This window comes from Aythya marila (assembly GCF_965140915.1).
Source record: "Aythya marila genome assembly, chromosome: 22".
NCBI lineage: Eukaryota > Metazoa > Chordata > Aves > Anseriformes > Anatidae > Aythya > Aythya marila.
The window spans coordinates 675,092-689,230 of record NC_139063.1 but is presented as its reverse complement, the minus strand read 5'-3'; the positions used below and the strand labels follow the sequence as shown (position 1 = coordinate 689,230).

At 61.1% G+C, this 14,139-nt stretch overlaps 1 protein-coding gene across 1 annotated transcript; it reads right to left on the bottom strand.

Annotated features, from left to right (window-relative positions):
* Positions 1-1,960: 1,960 nt before the first annotated feature.
* Positions 1,961-10,196, bottom strand: HEYL (hes related family bHLH transcription factor with YRPW motif like). The gene is made up of 5 exons (XM_082777756.1): positions 9,776-10,196; positions 6,857-6,923; positions 6,364-6,447; positions 5,889-5,970; positions 1,961-4,419 (listed from the first exon to the last, which is right to left on the bottom strand). Exons 1-5 carry the CDS (start codon positions 9,853-9,855, stop codon positions 3,752-3,754), a joined length of 981 nt encoding a protein of 326 aa, XP_082633882.1. The 5' UTR covers positions 9,856-10,196; the 3' UTR covers positions 1,961-3,751.
* Between the last annotated feature and the right edge of the window lie 3,943 nt (positions 10,197-14,139).

Genomic DNA, 14,139 nt, shown 5'->3' with positions numbered 1-14,139 from the left:
GGCCTGGAGCGGGACCGAGGGTCCTCAGCATCTCCCCCGGGAACCAGCTGGGACAGGAGGGGGATTCGCCCCCCTGTGCCACCCCACAGCGCCCAAATTGCCGCGGTTATCAGCTCCCGGCATCTTCAGCAGTGTGAGCACAGGACCCAGGGGTTCATCAGTGACCTTCAGGCACCAGCACCACGCTGTTAAGGGGAACTAAGGTGGTTTGGTAGCTGCTCTGCTGCGACTTCAGCTCTGCATCACGTTGCCTTTAATTTGTTTTAAAAGCAGGATACAATTTTATCATAGAAGTGGGCTGTGATACCTATCCCTTCCAATGGGATAATTGAGAGGGGTAGAATAAAAGGTAATAACAGCAAAGCAGTGGTAATAATCCCCATTTTGCAATATTTGGTGTGATCCCACGGCCATGCCGCGTGGCTGAGCGTGCCTCGATGCCACCAGTGGTCCTCATAAAAGACATTAAAAGATATCCCTTTATTATTATTATTATTTTTCCAACAAGGATGGCGAGTTTTGAACCAATCTCTGCCCCTGAGCTCGGGATTTCTCCCAGCTTCGGGAAATTACCAGCAGAGGGCAGGCCGGGACTGCTCCAGGAGCCAAAAAACGCAGCGGGGCCGGGCAGGGAGCGCCTCTCCCCGGGGAGAAGGAGAGGAAGGGGAGCAGGGGCCGTGCGGGGGCAGCCCCGGGAGCAGCGAGGGGTGCTCAGCACCCTCAGCACCCTCAGCACCCTCAGCACCCTCAGCATCCTCAGCCCCGGTGCTGAGCCCCGGTGCTGAGCGCAGCCCACGCCTTCCCCGAGGCCTCCTCAGCGTGGTTTGTGCCTGAAGAATGAGGATGGAGAGGAACGCTCGGAGAGTTTGGGGATTTCCCCTACAGGGTAGATCAAAAGTTGCCCGGCTTCGTTACGGGAGCCGTGCAGGCGAAGGAAAACCCTGGGAAAAAAAGCAAAGATGCGGTCCCGGGCTGCTGCTGTAATCACCCCGGCGCTGTGGGGAGAAAACCCCACGGGCCTGAACCCGTGCCCTCCCACCAGCTCCAGCTCCCGTTTGATCAGCAGCGATCAGGAAGTGGTTTTCTCACTGTCTCTGTTTTGTTTTACCACTGCAGCCCGCGGGGCTGGTTTGTATGCCTGCCTCCCACGGAGGGCAATTTGGTTCCTCTCCGGCTGAGGCCACGCCAGAGCCCCGAGCTCCCGCCGCCGCCTCCAGCCGGGTCGGGGCAGCCGATGTCAATGGCCCCATTATTGCTCGGGAAGCCTCTGTGCGCTTCCAGACGGATGCTGCGTTCCCCCCATCGCAGCTGCAGTCGCTCCCTTCCAGCAATTCCCAGCGCAGCACTTAAGGCAGGGATTTATGGGCGGTTTTGAAAGGCATTTTGGAGCGAGAAGGAGTTATGGGAAAGGAAGCTGAATTCCCACCATTCCCCAGAAAATTCTCCCAGCATCTTTCTCCACCAGGATCGTTTACTGGGCCTTTCCCCAGAACAGAGGCGAGCTCTCAGCTGTGGCTTGGTCCAAAGCGTTTCCCAACAGCCAGAAGCAGCGGGGGTTATTCTGGTCCTGCCTGCAAAGGGTCAGGAGACAGAGGCCAGCCCTCGGAGTCTGGCTGCGAGGCTCTGCTGGACCCGTCTGGTTCCCTGGTGTTTTTGTGATGCTGGGAGCTAGATGAACTGATCTGCTCCCAAACCACAGGTTATTGCCAATCTCGGGGCAAGTGCTGCCAAGTACCCCGCTGATTTCAGCTCGTGTAGTGGTTTGCAAAGTAAAAAGCCACGGGACCAGTCACAGTGAGTGGCAGCTATAAGGCAACCTGTGGGGATGTTACCGTAAAGCTAAACCTTACCCTTTTTCAACCTTAAGGGGGGAACAAAAGTTTACCTGCTGCAAGCTTGCGCTCATCCCGGCAGGCCTGCTTGGCAGGACAGCTGCACACCAACACATTTCACAATGAGGACAGGGGTTTGAAAGACTTTATTGGACACCTTTGCTGGGTGCCGCAGCGTGTGAATCTAACAGCTCTGCGCAGCGTGGAGCGAGGCCGGGCTACTTGCTGTGAGCTCTTGCATCCGGCCAGCCGCAGGAACAGCCGTGGCCCACGGGCCCTCCACTGGCTCTGCTGAAGGGCAATGCTGGTTCCCGGCCGCGCTGGCACTTCGGGACGGGGTGAGGAGAAGTAGCGGAGGCATTTCTGTGTGTTAAGTGCGATGAGGTTCATCAAAACGCCTGGGAGGGCCTGACTTTGACAACAGCAGCGGGTGCACACATCGACATGCACGCGGCAGATACGATCTGCAGGAACGTAGCCACCAGCTCGCCCGCGCGGTCTGACCGGCTGCGCCTTCGACCTGAGGCACGGGGAGTCTCTGCCCTTCGAGAGAGAGCTTCTCCCTCCTTTTGTAGCTCTTTGTGCTGACCTCCTCGGGTTTTTCTCTTTCCTCATCACAGCGCTGCAGAGGCGGGTGAGACTCCTCGGGGTGGGCACGGTCCTGCACGCCTGTCCCGGCGAGCGAAGGCACGGAGCCAGGGCACGGAGCCAGGGCACGCAGCCGCTCGGGTCAGACAAGGAGGAGCTCCCCAACCACCCCGAGGACCAGGGAGGCAGCACAGGAGCAGGGCAGCTCGAGAGCTTCTTGTCTCTGTTCCTTCCTGCCCAGAGGAGAGGGGATGGGAAGACAGCCCGAGGAGCCGCGGCATTTGCTGCATCAGATGTCTTGGGGCACGAGACAAGGCAGGAAAAAGCTCTCAGGAGCCAGACAAGTGCAGACCCAGGGCTTGCTGAGGTTTGCGCTGCAGCATCCGCGGGTTTTGGTCCTGGCCCGGGAAAGGGATGCGCAATGCGAGACCAAAACACAGTGCTGAAGAAAGGAAACATTGTGGGAGGAGAGGGCAAGGATGTGGGACTAAGAGAAAACAGGGGGGAGGCACTTCAAAGGCAGGCAGGGTCGACCCGCTCCCCCCGCTGCAGTCTCATGCTCAGCAGGGGACGGAGGCAAGGCAGCTCCGGCAGGGAGAGTGGCAGAGGGAAGTGCTTTTCTTCTCACTTTGGCGTCAGAGCCTTCCCCTGGGTCGCAGGCGTCCCTTTGAAACCCTGCACCTCGCCTCTTTGCACCTGGGTGCGGGGTGAGGGCTGCCGGAGCCCCATGCTGGCAGCACTCGGCCAGGCCCTGGGAACCAGCGCTGCCCGGCCCCTGCCCCACACCGAGGGCACGCGAGCGGGAGCAGCTGGGAGGGCAGCGAGGAAATGGGGAGCTCAGCCAGCCCTGTAGGGTACCAGCAGCACCCATCTCCCTGCACCAAAACTGGGTGCTGCAGCCAGGGACACGTCGTGGGGCAGCGGCACGAGCAGGGCTCCAGGGGAGCTCCGAGTCCCCGAGGAAGCGAGGCCGTGCTTCGAGGCTGGCTCTTTTCCAAGGGAGGGCAGTGCCCGGCTCCGCAGAGGGGTTTGCAGGAGGAGGGATGGGGCCGGGGTCTGTGGTGCCCCCTCCATCGCAGCCGGGAGCACGGCCACGTGCAGATGAGCGTGGGAGTGGATGGGAGTTACGTTTGTGGGCGCTGTGAGGGAGAGGACGAGCGGTGGCGAGGAAGGCGGTGCGAGGAGGGAGGCAGGGGACAGTAAGGAGAATTTTCTTTCTGGGTCCTTGGCTTCTGCAAAGCAGGAGAGATGCCTGGTCAGCTGGGTTTGTTCTCAGGCCTGCGGGCAGTGAGTGCTGAAGAACTCCCGTCTCCGAAGCGGGGGGGGGGGGGTCAGAAAGCCCCGATCTCCGTCGCCCAGGAGCGGCAGATCCTGGATGCCCCCACCCTGATCCCGGGTCCCTGCACGGCGGCGCCCAAGGCCCCAGGCGCCGCGTAAGCCGGCGGAACGGGGACGCCGGCGGAGGCCGGTGAGAAGAGGAAGGTGGCGATCTGGCTGCCCTTGGACGAGCCCTCTCTCAGCACGCCCGTCGGCGACGGCATCCTGGGCACGGCCGCGACGGCTGCGGAGGAGCCCGCGCCGCGGGCCCTGCGGCTGGAAGAGGCCATCCTGCCGGCCAGGAGGCTCCGGCGGGACGGCAGCATGTCGCCGGGGACGCGGCGAAGGGGAGCCGGCCTGACGGCGGGGCTCGGGTAAGCCAGGGAGGACGCAGTCACAACGAGCGGAGCGGGGGCGGCCTCCCGTCGGGGGACCTGCACAGGGCCGGCGGCGCCGTGGAGGAAGGACCAGGGCCACGTCTGGATGGGCAGCAGGGAGGTGGCCACCGGCGACGGCTCCATTTCAGCCACGTAATTATTCAGGTGGGAGAGGAGTCGCAGCCGGATGGGGTCGGCGGTGTTTTGTCCCTCGAGGACGCCCAGGTACCTGACCACTTCAGTGAGGCACTCGCGGAAGCCGATGCTCCTGTAATCGACAGCCAGAGCTCGGGCGTCTAAGAAGCCTGCAGGGAGAGGACACGGGTGACGGTAAGTCCAAGCGGCGTGCAGGAATGTGCCTTAGTCTCACTACCCTCTCTAATGCACTGTGTATTTCACTTGAGGCACTTTGCTGCCGGGTGATACGACTGAAGCAGACAGCCAAGTGGGTGTCCAAGAGGACTGGACGCTCGCATGCGTGAGAACAGCACCCGCGGTTATCTCGTCGGGGTAAAACTGCCAGGGTCATGAAGCCTCTTACTGCAGCACGTGAGATGAGTAAGAGGTTTCCTTAGCCATGCTCAGGAAGGAAATTTTTTTTTTCTTTTGGGCTCTATCAGTTATTGTTGCTGGAAACATGCCTGCGGGCTGGACGTGCGCTGGGTGCCTCTTTCAGAGACCCCCCCAGGCCTGGCAGAGCAGCGGATGCGAGCCTCCTCACACACCTCAGCACCACTTTCCTCTGCCTGGGTCCCAGTCATGTCTGGCTGCAGGACACAGGACAGAGACAGAAGCAGGACTACCGAGATGAGAAAGCTCCAAGCCACAAAAAGAAAAAAAAATAATAAAATGCAAACAACAGCTGATTTTTAAGCTTCTTCTCCCTGCTTGGAGCTTCATGAGGCAGTAAGCAATAAAGCAGAGAATGTCACAGCACGGCGAAGCACTGGACCACTTTGCTTGCCGGGGTCTCTCGGGACAATACGGCCCTTTGTTGCAGTGCAGTCAAACTGAATATCTAAACAAATGTTCCAGACCAAGTTACTGCTCTGAACCAAAGCCTGGATGCCAGCAATGTCTCCGGCAAGCCAAAAGTGGGTGGTAAGCAAGCCAGAGGCTTCTTTACTGGAGCTGTGATCTCCATCCTGTTAACTGGAACAGGACAGAGGGGCTGTACAGAGGTCTCAGTACAAATGAGACCTTTGTTGAATTTCGCACAGGCTCCCCCTCTCTTCTTATAACAACCGAGAGACAAAAAAAAAGAAAAAAAGAAAAAAAAAAAAAGAACAGAAAGAGACAGAGAGGGAAAAAAGCCTTGTTTATTTGCAGAGTCCCCACGCAGAATTCAGCCCCTGCAGGAAATGTGTCCCAAGGAGGAGGCACAGACTTTAATGCTGGTTTTTTGGAAGCAGGCTCTGTTTCTGGGGAGGACTCAAACTCTCTGAAACTGCTCTGTCCGGGCAGCTCTTAGTGGGGTGAGCAACAGCGGCAGCAGCACCATCCCCGTGGGTCTGTGGGGTGCGCCACCCGCTCTGCCAAAGCGTGCCCGTGGGATGCTGACCCACAGCTTCCAGACCAAAAAACCAGCAGGCTGGGAAGCGTTCATCTGCCCCCCAGGAAAAATATCTCCCTCGGGAAGGAGGCAAGGCTGCGTTTGTGCTGGTGCTGGCTGGTACCAGCAAGACACAGCAGCACCAAGACGTTCCTTGCCAAGGGGGAATTTCCCGGGATGTCACCTTCAGCTCCCCTACACGCCTGTAGGAGCGGTTCTTACCTGCTCCTCCGGTGGCATGAAGCATTTTTAAGTGATCTACTGTCATTTGTAGAATTTCTGCCTTCTCCAGCTTGGAAGAGCCCTGTGAGTTGGGAAAAAAGAAAAGAGCAGTTCTTCATTTTGTGGTCAGGGCTCTGCGCCTCTCCGCAGCACCTTCCTGAAGCCCTGGAGCACTCAGACACCCAGATCTGGGCAGTGGCTCAGGTTTTTTTTTAATCAAGTGAGGAGAAAATGGAGCTCCTTCCCATGACCGCCCAATGCAAATCGAAAAATCCCCATTTCTGTGCCTCTTCCAAGCCGCGAAACGCTGCCTGGGTTGAATTTATCCTCCCTAGAGCTCCTGAATATCATTAGTACATTTGTTAATGGTGCTTCACCACCCAGTTCCACCGCCTGCTCACTCCCTGAAGGGAGGATGACGAGGGAAAGGCAGCAGCGCTCCGAGGGCGCTGCCCTGCCCCGGCTCGGCACGCACCTGCTTCTCGAAGGCGGTGGGCACCAGGCGCCGCAGCTCCGACAGGCTGCTGTTGATGCGGTCGCGGCGCCGCTTCTCGATGATCTGCAGGAGGTTCCCGAGCAGGGAGAGGAAACCACGGTTACTCAGGGGACACCGCACAGGTTTAAGCACGCGCTAGGAGCTACGGCGGGTTGGGAGGCACCTTGAGGAGGGCCACATAGGTAAATGTGCTGGGCGGAAAAGCCAGGCAAAGCCTTGGCTGGCTGGTGCGGCAGCACCGGGTGAAACCTCCCTCCTCCCCCTCAGCTCGGAGGCCAGACCTCTGCAGGGAACCCGCAGGCATCGAGGGAGCGTCCCGCAGGGGACAGCACAGAGCCCTGCAGCCCCGCCACGTCCCCAGGGCGAGGACGAGGACGCGAGGACGTGCCAGCAGCGCCGCGCACCGAGCAGAGCCCGCGGCGGGGAGGCACAGCGCAGCGCAGCCACCCCAGCCCTGGGGAACGGGACTCACCCCTCTGCGCTTCTTCCTGGCCTGTATCTGAGACGTCGTAGTGGGAGACACGGACCTGGACACATGGCTGCGAAGGAAGAAGAGGGAAGAGTTCCTTGCGCTAGCTGGAGAGAAACCTCGGTTGCACATATGCTTTACACACGTTTGCCATCTGCAGTTTTCCCCCCGGAATCATGTTTTCTGTGGTTCCCATCTCATTTTTACCCACAACACAGAGCTCAGCAATTAAGGACAGGGAGCCAAGCACAGTTCGAATCCCACTCTCCCCCCGGGAGGCTCCCCCCAACCCGATTTCTGCACCAGACGGCCCATCTGCTACCAGGCACACATCTCCTTCGACCTCAGCCCGTGCCGGTGGCTCGGGGAGGCTGGAAAAGCAGCGATCCCAGCCCCGGAGTCACGGCCTCTTGTCTCCACGCGCAAACCTCCCGGCCTCATGTCTGAGCCTGCCCTGTCTGCAGGGCTCCGCGTCTCGGAGCCGCGATAGCTCCCGAGGCACCTGAGCTCCCACCCAGGCGGCAGCCGGAGGCTGCTCGGGGTGAGGCTGGCGGCAGCGCTGATGTGGTTTCTGAGGGCTGCCCGAGGAGCCGGTTCACACCGCGCCGGTCCTGGGGTGGGCTGCGGTGTCCCGACGGCACGGACGCCCCGAGCCAGAGGGAAAGGAGCCCGGCGGCTGCGGGGGGAAGCCAGCAGGAGGTGACGGGACAGAGACCTGGCCCCCAGCCACGGGAACTGGGTCTGGCTCAGGGGGCAGGGACGGGCTGCGAAGGGCCCCACAAACCGTCCCGTGCTGGCCGGGTGCCGGTGAGGCTGAAGCCACCAAGGGTCACCAAGAGAGCCCCATGCAGGGACGCTAAGGGACGGCCAGGCAGCACCCCACAGCCCCAACCCGAAGTACAGGGCTGGGAAGGGACACTCGGGTTCACCCCGCCAAGTCCGAGGAGCTTTCGGTTTGTGGAGCATTTTAACCACAGTCTGCTAAGGACGCTTCTGCAGAGACAGTGCTGCTTGCACAGCAAGCCAAGAATGAGACCGAACTCAGCCCGTTAAAAATACATTTTGTTGGGCCCAAGCGAGGTGCTTTCACAAGTGGTTTTGCACCAGCAGACCACGCAACACGCTCTGCACCCTGCTCCGCTCAGCTCCGTGCATCGCCCTGTTCCAGCGTCTGCTGGGTGGGCTCTGGGCAGAGGTGCTGGCTGCCTTCGCAAGCCCCAACACGCGCTGCCCGTGCACACAGAGGCACACACGATGAGCACGCATGGGGTGGGAACGGGCCCTGCACAGACGCTGCGACACGTGCAGGGGGTACTGAATTCGCCCGGCAGCGCAGGAATGCAGAGCGTGCACTCAAGGAGTCCGCAGCAGTGAATTTTGAAACCCTCTCTGCAGAGCTGTCCGAACGTGTTGCTCATGGGGAACTGCAGTTCCAGATGTGGAACTAGCAGACCTCACTGCGAAATATATTTTTAAAATATGTTTGACTGACAGATGTGAACCAGAGGAGATGATGAGACTAAATTCTCTGATGGTTAAAACTTCTGCCTTGCTGCTTGTTTGGTTTTGTAATTTACAGCACTGTTCTTTTGACTGCTTATTTGAAACAAAAAGAGAAAGAAAAAAAAAAAAAAAAGGAAAAAGAAAAAAAAAAAACAACCCAAGTAGTATCTTGCACTTCTGCAGTGACCCCGGAGCCTAAACTCGCTGCACGCACAGTGAACCGTGGCTCACACCCGCAGTGACTCATCCCCGCTGTACGGGGAACTGGTTTGCCCGAACCACACAAACGATCGGTGATGGAGCTGGGAACCCCATCCAGACGCTGGCTCCCTCCCTCGGCCCTACTCGCCAGACCTCCCTCCCCACCTGGAAGTGTTTCATTTCGCCTGAGCCTCGCGTCCCACGCAGGGCTGCATCGCTCCGCGCGCAGACCCAGCAGGGCAGGAGGGGTTCTTTCTGCCATGTGTTTGCGTGACATGAGCCACAATGCAAACGTACACAAATACCACCACACTGCAGCACTGCCTGCCTCTAAGGCTGACTCGAGAAGATGAACAGATGAGCAGCAACAGAGCGAGATCAAAAATTCACTGTTACTGCTCACCGAATTAAAGCATTATAGAAATTCCTCTGTTTTTGCCCAGCGGGGTACTACAGACTCAGGGTGCCGCAGCGATGCGAAGCGATGGGATGTCTTCCATGTGCACCAGGAAGGCAGGTTAAATATTGATGCACTTGGAAACTGCGAGGGGTCAGTGAACTCCTGCAGGGTACGGGTGTCAGGCGTGCCCGGCTCTGCCTGGGACCGCGTTGGTGTGAGTGAGTTTGGTCCCTTGAGAACCTGGGCTTGGCACCGGGCAGGGCGACTCCTCTGCCGGGGACAGCGGGCAGCAAAGGGGAATTAATTCATCCGGAGCCCTGCTGGACGCGGCGGGGGGCACTTGGCTACTGAAACAAGAGCTCAGAAGCCGCTGAATTTTGGACGGGGACAAATGACCGAGCCCTTCCTTCATCCCGGCTAGGGGATGGGGGCGGCAGCTCGGGGGGTGGTGGGACCGGGGTCCGCGGGGAGCCCCGCTCAGAGGGCGAGGGGAGCCGGGCACCCCCGGTGAAGGGGTGCCGGGAACCGGGCACCCCCCGCGGCCCCGTCCAGCGGCCCCGAGCCGCAGAGGAGAATTAGGACGGCACCAGCCGGGGAAGCGCTCCCAGCGCGAAGCCGCCCCCGCTGCCTCCACGTCCCCCGGGCGCCTTCGGGTCCCCGGGCAGCGCTGGGGGCTCGGCCGAGCCGGGGGCTCCCCCCGCCGGGCGGCAGCGGCGTCTCCGCTGGAGCCCCCCGGCCGATCCCGAGCCCCAGCCCCGTCGGCTCGGTGCCCCCCGATCCCCTCACCCCGTCCCCGCGCCCCCCGGGGCAGCCCCCACCTGTACTCCTCCTCCTTGCCCACGTCGATGGTGCCGTCCGACTCCGTGTCCGAGGAGCTCTCCTCGCACAGCCGCTTCATCCTGGCCGGGCTGCCCCGAGGGGCTGGGGGTGGTGTTGGCGGGGGGGGCTCGGATCGGATCGGATCGGATCGGCTCTGCCCGGCCCGGCCCGGCTCGTCCCGGCTCTGCTCGGCGGCCCCACGCGTGTCCCGCAGCCCTCGTGTCCGCGCCGTCCCGGTGCGGGGATCGCTCCGAGCGGCTCCCCCGGTGCGTGCCGGGCTCGGGGCGGCTCCTCCCCTGCGCTCTGCCTCTCACACCCCCGGCTCTGCCTCGCTCTGCTGCCGGCACGTCCCCAGCCTCCTGGTTAATGGGTTAATGAGACATCTCCCAGGAGTGACGGATTACGCGGCCGCGCCGGCGCTCCCAGGTTCCCAGGCCCCCCCGCACCCCCCTCCGCTCGCTGCTCGCCCTCCGGAGCCTTCCTGTAAAAGGCCGGGGCTGTGTGAACCGCCCCGTGGCCCCCTCTGCCCGCCGCCCCCCTCCCCACGGCCCCCCTTCCACCCGCCGCACGTTGGCCTCAGCCCCAGTTTAAAGGGACCAGTGACCTCACTGGCAACAGAAAACCGTGGGAAAGAGATGGGACTGATAAAGCCCGGAGTTGTTTCAGGGAAAAATCAACATCCAGCCCCACACGCACACACATGTCTGCCCGGCTCTGCGCGGCGCAGCCACTTCGGGAGCCTCGTGATTCAGATGGAAACCAGCTCGCTGCGAGCGCCGAGCTGTTTGAGGACGCCGCTCCGAGGGCCCTCGCCTGGGATTCATCACGGGCAGCGGCCGAGGGCCGGGAGGGCAGCGGTGGCACCGCGCTCCGAGGCGTTGGGACGAGCCTGGCACCCCGGCACTGCTCTGTGGTGGTCCCCGGCAAGGTCCTGCCGGGAGCTCAGCCCCCTGTCACGCTCCTGCAGCCTTGGAGCATCTTCAAGTGCTTGTGGCACTGCCAGGGCATCCTAGACCTAACCCGTAAAACAAACCGACCAAAGCCCAGCTTTAGGTTTTATGAGGCTAGGATGAATTGCTGGTTTCTGTCTCGTCCCACAACGCGGGAAACTTTGACCCGCAGCCCGGCACCTGGAGAGCATCCCGCTTCCCCTGAGCTTGCGGGGAGGAGGTAGGAGGCTGCTCGTCAGACCCTGCGCAGCTAAAATCCCCCAAGGCACCGAAAACGTGCGCATGTGGGAGAGAGAGCGGGGCGGGGGGAGAGAGCCGAGGTGGAGGTTCACAGTACAAAAATAACGCCTTTTATTTTGAAAAAAAATAATCGGCGCTGAGATCTGGCAGCACGTGGGTTTCCCAAAGCCTCTTGCAAAGACCGTGGCGGCGATAACAGCGCGTCGCCGCTCGGGCCAGCCAAGCCGCCCGCCGCCCGTCTCCCGTGCGCGGAGGCGCCTCGCCGCACGCTCCCTATCTGCCGCAGCCATCTCGGCCGGCTCACCCGCACCGCACGCGGTCCCCAGCACCTCTCCACCTCTCCAGCAGCTCCCTCGGAAGCCGAATGCCCTCGCCTGCCCCAGCAGGAGGGCAGAGAACGGAAGAGACGGAACCGGGGCGTCCTCCCTCCCAACCCGAAACCGAGCCGAACCAGCTGGTCGGTGAAAGGCTGACGTCTCCGAAGTGTTTGTAAACTGAAAGAATTAAAAGAAAACATTTGCTTTAAGTTATAACACATTGTTTCTACAATTCTGATGTTTTGTTGTAATTTTCACCATTGAAATTGATCGAGAAACCGAGCTGTTAGGAGCCTGCATTTCAAAATTAGAAGTGACTTTGAACCAGCAGAATTAGAAGCGTATTATTCTGGCAATTTTGAGACCCACTCCCCCTCCCTTCCCAAAGTGATTTCGGTTAAAAATACATACGTCTCCAAACTAAACTTCCCATAAACATGTGTTTTTGAGAGATTAATACTCTTTCCACTGATAAAACCATTTAAATGGGATCCAGAGATTGGTTATTTCAGGCTCTTGCTCATATCACACTGAGCCTGAACCGAGCGGAGCCCAGACCTGCCACGGAGGAACACTTTTCTTCTCCATTAGAAAGGAATTCACTGTCCAGACTCCGTCTTTTCTGGGCCTTGTCTAAGCATCATTATCTGGGTTCAATTGAAGTGTAATTGGCAACATGTTTTTCTAGGATTACACTTCATTATGAACAGAGCGGGGGCCCTGAAACCCACTTCTCCTGTAATTGGATCCGTTTTCCAGCCTGTGCTCCTGGAGAGCCGTTTATAATCGCCCCCAGCGAGCCCTGGGGGATGGCGAGAGCCATCTGAGCCACCCCAGGAGCAGCCCGGTGGGAGCGGGCCGAGACCCCTCACGGGTCAGTTCAGTGGAGACGACAGGGGAGGATTAAACAGGCTTAGCTGCGTGCTGGGGAAGCCGGCCTGCAGTCGGCATCGCCCAGCTGTCTGGCAGGGGAGAGCCCGCAGACGTGTCCCACCGTGGCCAAGGGGGACGCAGGATTTGGGGGAGATGTGCCCCCACGGGGACGGCGTGGGAACGGGGCCTCTGCCCTGCCCTCCTCCCTCCGAGCGCCGTGCAAGCCGCTGCACGGTACGTTCTCTTTACATTCTCTTGCGGTGGCAAAGCCTGGCCCCAAGCACAGGCACAGCCAGCGGGTGGCCAACCCCTGCCCACGGCCACTTTGCTCTTCCCCGGGGAGCTACGTGCTCGGCCAAGCCAAGCCAGGGAATTACCAGCGGGAATCTCTCCCCTAGCCCTGCGTTATCAGCCCTGGGCCAGCATTCAGGGCTCCTTCCCTTCCTGCATGGTCTCTGGGAGCTCAGCAAGCATCGCTGCGGTGCCTGGCCCTGTCCCGGGACCCCAGGAGAGAGCCCCCAGGACTCTGGCGGTGGGTGAGAGCCGCCCCCCCTGCGGCTGGCTGCGCCTCGGCGAGGTGGGAGCAGCTTCCAGAGGACGGGTGTCACGAGGACGGGGCTAAGCCATCCATCACACCCAGCACTAATTGGCTACCCGGCTTCAGAGGCCAAGGAATAAGTGAGCTGCGAAGATTGATGTCCCTTCTCTGCAGCAGACAGAGCTCCCCGGGCCAGGGCTGCGGGTGGATCCCTGCCAGGGACCCGGGGCTGCCCAGCTCTGCCCGCGCCAGCTCCCGTCGGGGGGCGCGGGGCTGCAGCCCCCAGGCCGGCGGGGGGCTGCGGGTCAGCCCGGCCACCCACCCCCGTGCGGGGACCGCGTCCCCTCCCTCCCCTCCCTCCTCCTCAGCTCTGGGAAATGTCCCCGGAGAGCGGCCAGCTGTGAAAAGCTGCAGCAGCTGGAATGTGGGAGGGAGGGCAAGGCTTCTGCAGAGCCAGAGGCGGCGAGGAGCAGGACGTATCTGTTACCTCCCGGTGAACTGACACCTCTGCTTTAACCCCGTGCGTGCCTGGAATGCCCTGTCCGCACGTCTTCAGTCAACATCACCTCCTAACCTCAGGTCCCACCGCTGGCTGCCAGACCCACAGCTGTAATTTCAAAAGCAGAGGCCTCGCAGGGATGCTGGCCGGGATTCCTGGCTGCAGCGCTGCGGACGGGGCCGTCTTGTTCTGTGGCTAAGCAGAGGGATTCATCACATCACGGGCAGGAGAAACACGCAGGGCTTTCGGGAGGTGATTTGGGATGAAAGCATGTAGGTATGAATACGGTATCACCTCGTGCTTTGTCAGATGTGGAGCGCTGCCAGGAGAGGATTGTTTGCCGTGGCTGCGCTCCAAGCCAGAGGCACTACAATTGTTCGCCCCCCCCCAACTTCCCCAGCCCACGCAATTCAGAGCCGGCCCAGCCGACTGCTAGGGGCAGTCCAGGGGAGGGAAAAACAACATTTTCCCACAAACCCGCGGCCTCACCCTTCCCCAGGCAGGGACAGGGCAGATCCTGGATCTGCTCAGGGCCCGGCAGAGGCTCGGTGCTGCCCTCGCCACCCCGGCACGGCCGTCTGCGTCCTCACGCCTACTGCCCTGCGGCGGGTCTGCGCCTGGCCAGGAATGCTGCCGGGCCTGGGGGAGCCCTGCCCGGCCTGGGGAGCCCTGCAAGCCCCGTGGGACACGGCCACGAGGCTGCACCTGCCGGGCTGGCAGCCGGGGCAATGCTCTCTGCAGGGGCTTCAGCCCCGAGGTGCCGCCTGCCCCCTGAGTCCGTGCCCGGGGCACGCAGCCGAGTGCCCGATGTGCGGTGGCTTTGCCACCACGTCCACGGGTCAGCAGGGCTGGGGGTGGTCTGGGGACAGGACCTCATTCTTGCTCCGGAATAAGCGCATCCTGATGGGGAGAATATCAGGCATTTTAGTCCTGACCGCCCTTCCGA

Bases quoted from the DNA above. Each gene is read 5' to 3' on its own strand.
- HEYL (XM_082777756.1), bottom strand. From the start codon at position 9,855: ATGAAGCGGCTGTGCGAGGAGAGCTCCTCGGACACGGAGTCGGACGGC. The intron at 6,924-9,775 runs GTGGGGGCTGCC...CTTCCTTCGCAG, and splicing joins GGCAAGGAGGAGGAGTACAG to CCATGTGTCCAGGTCCGTGT. The intron at 6,448-6,856 runs GTGAGTCCCGTT...AACCTCCTGCAG, and splicing joins CCAGGAAGAAGCGCAGAGGG to ATCATCGAGAAGCGGCGCCG.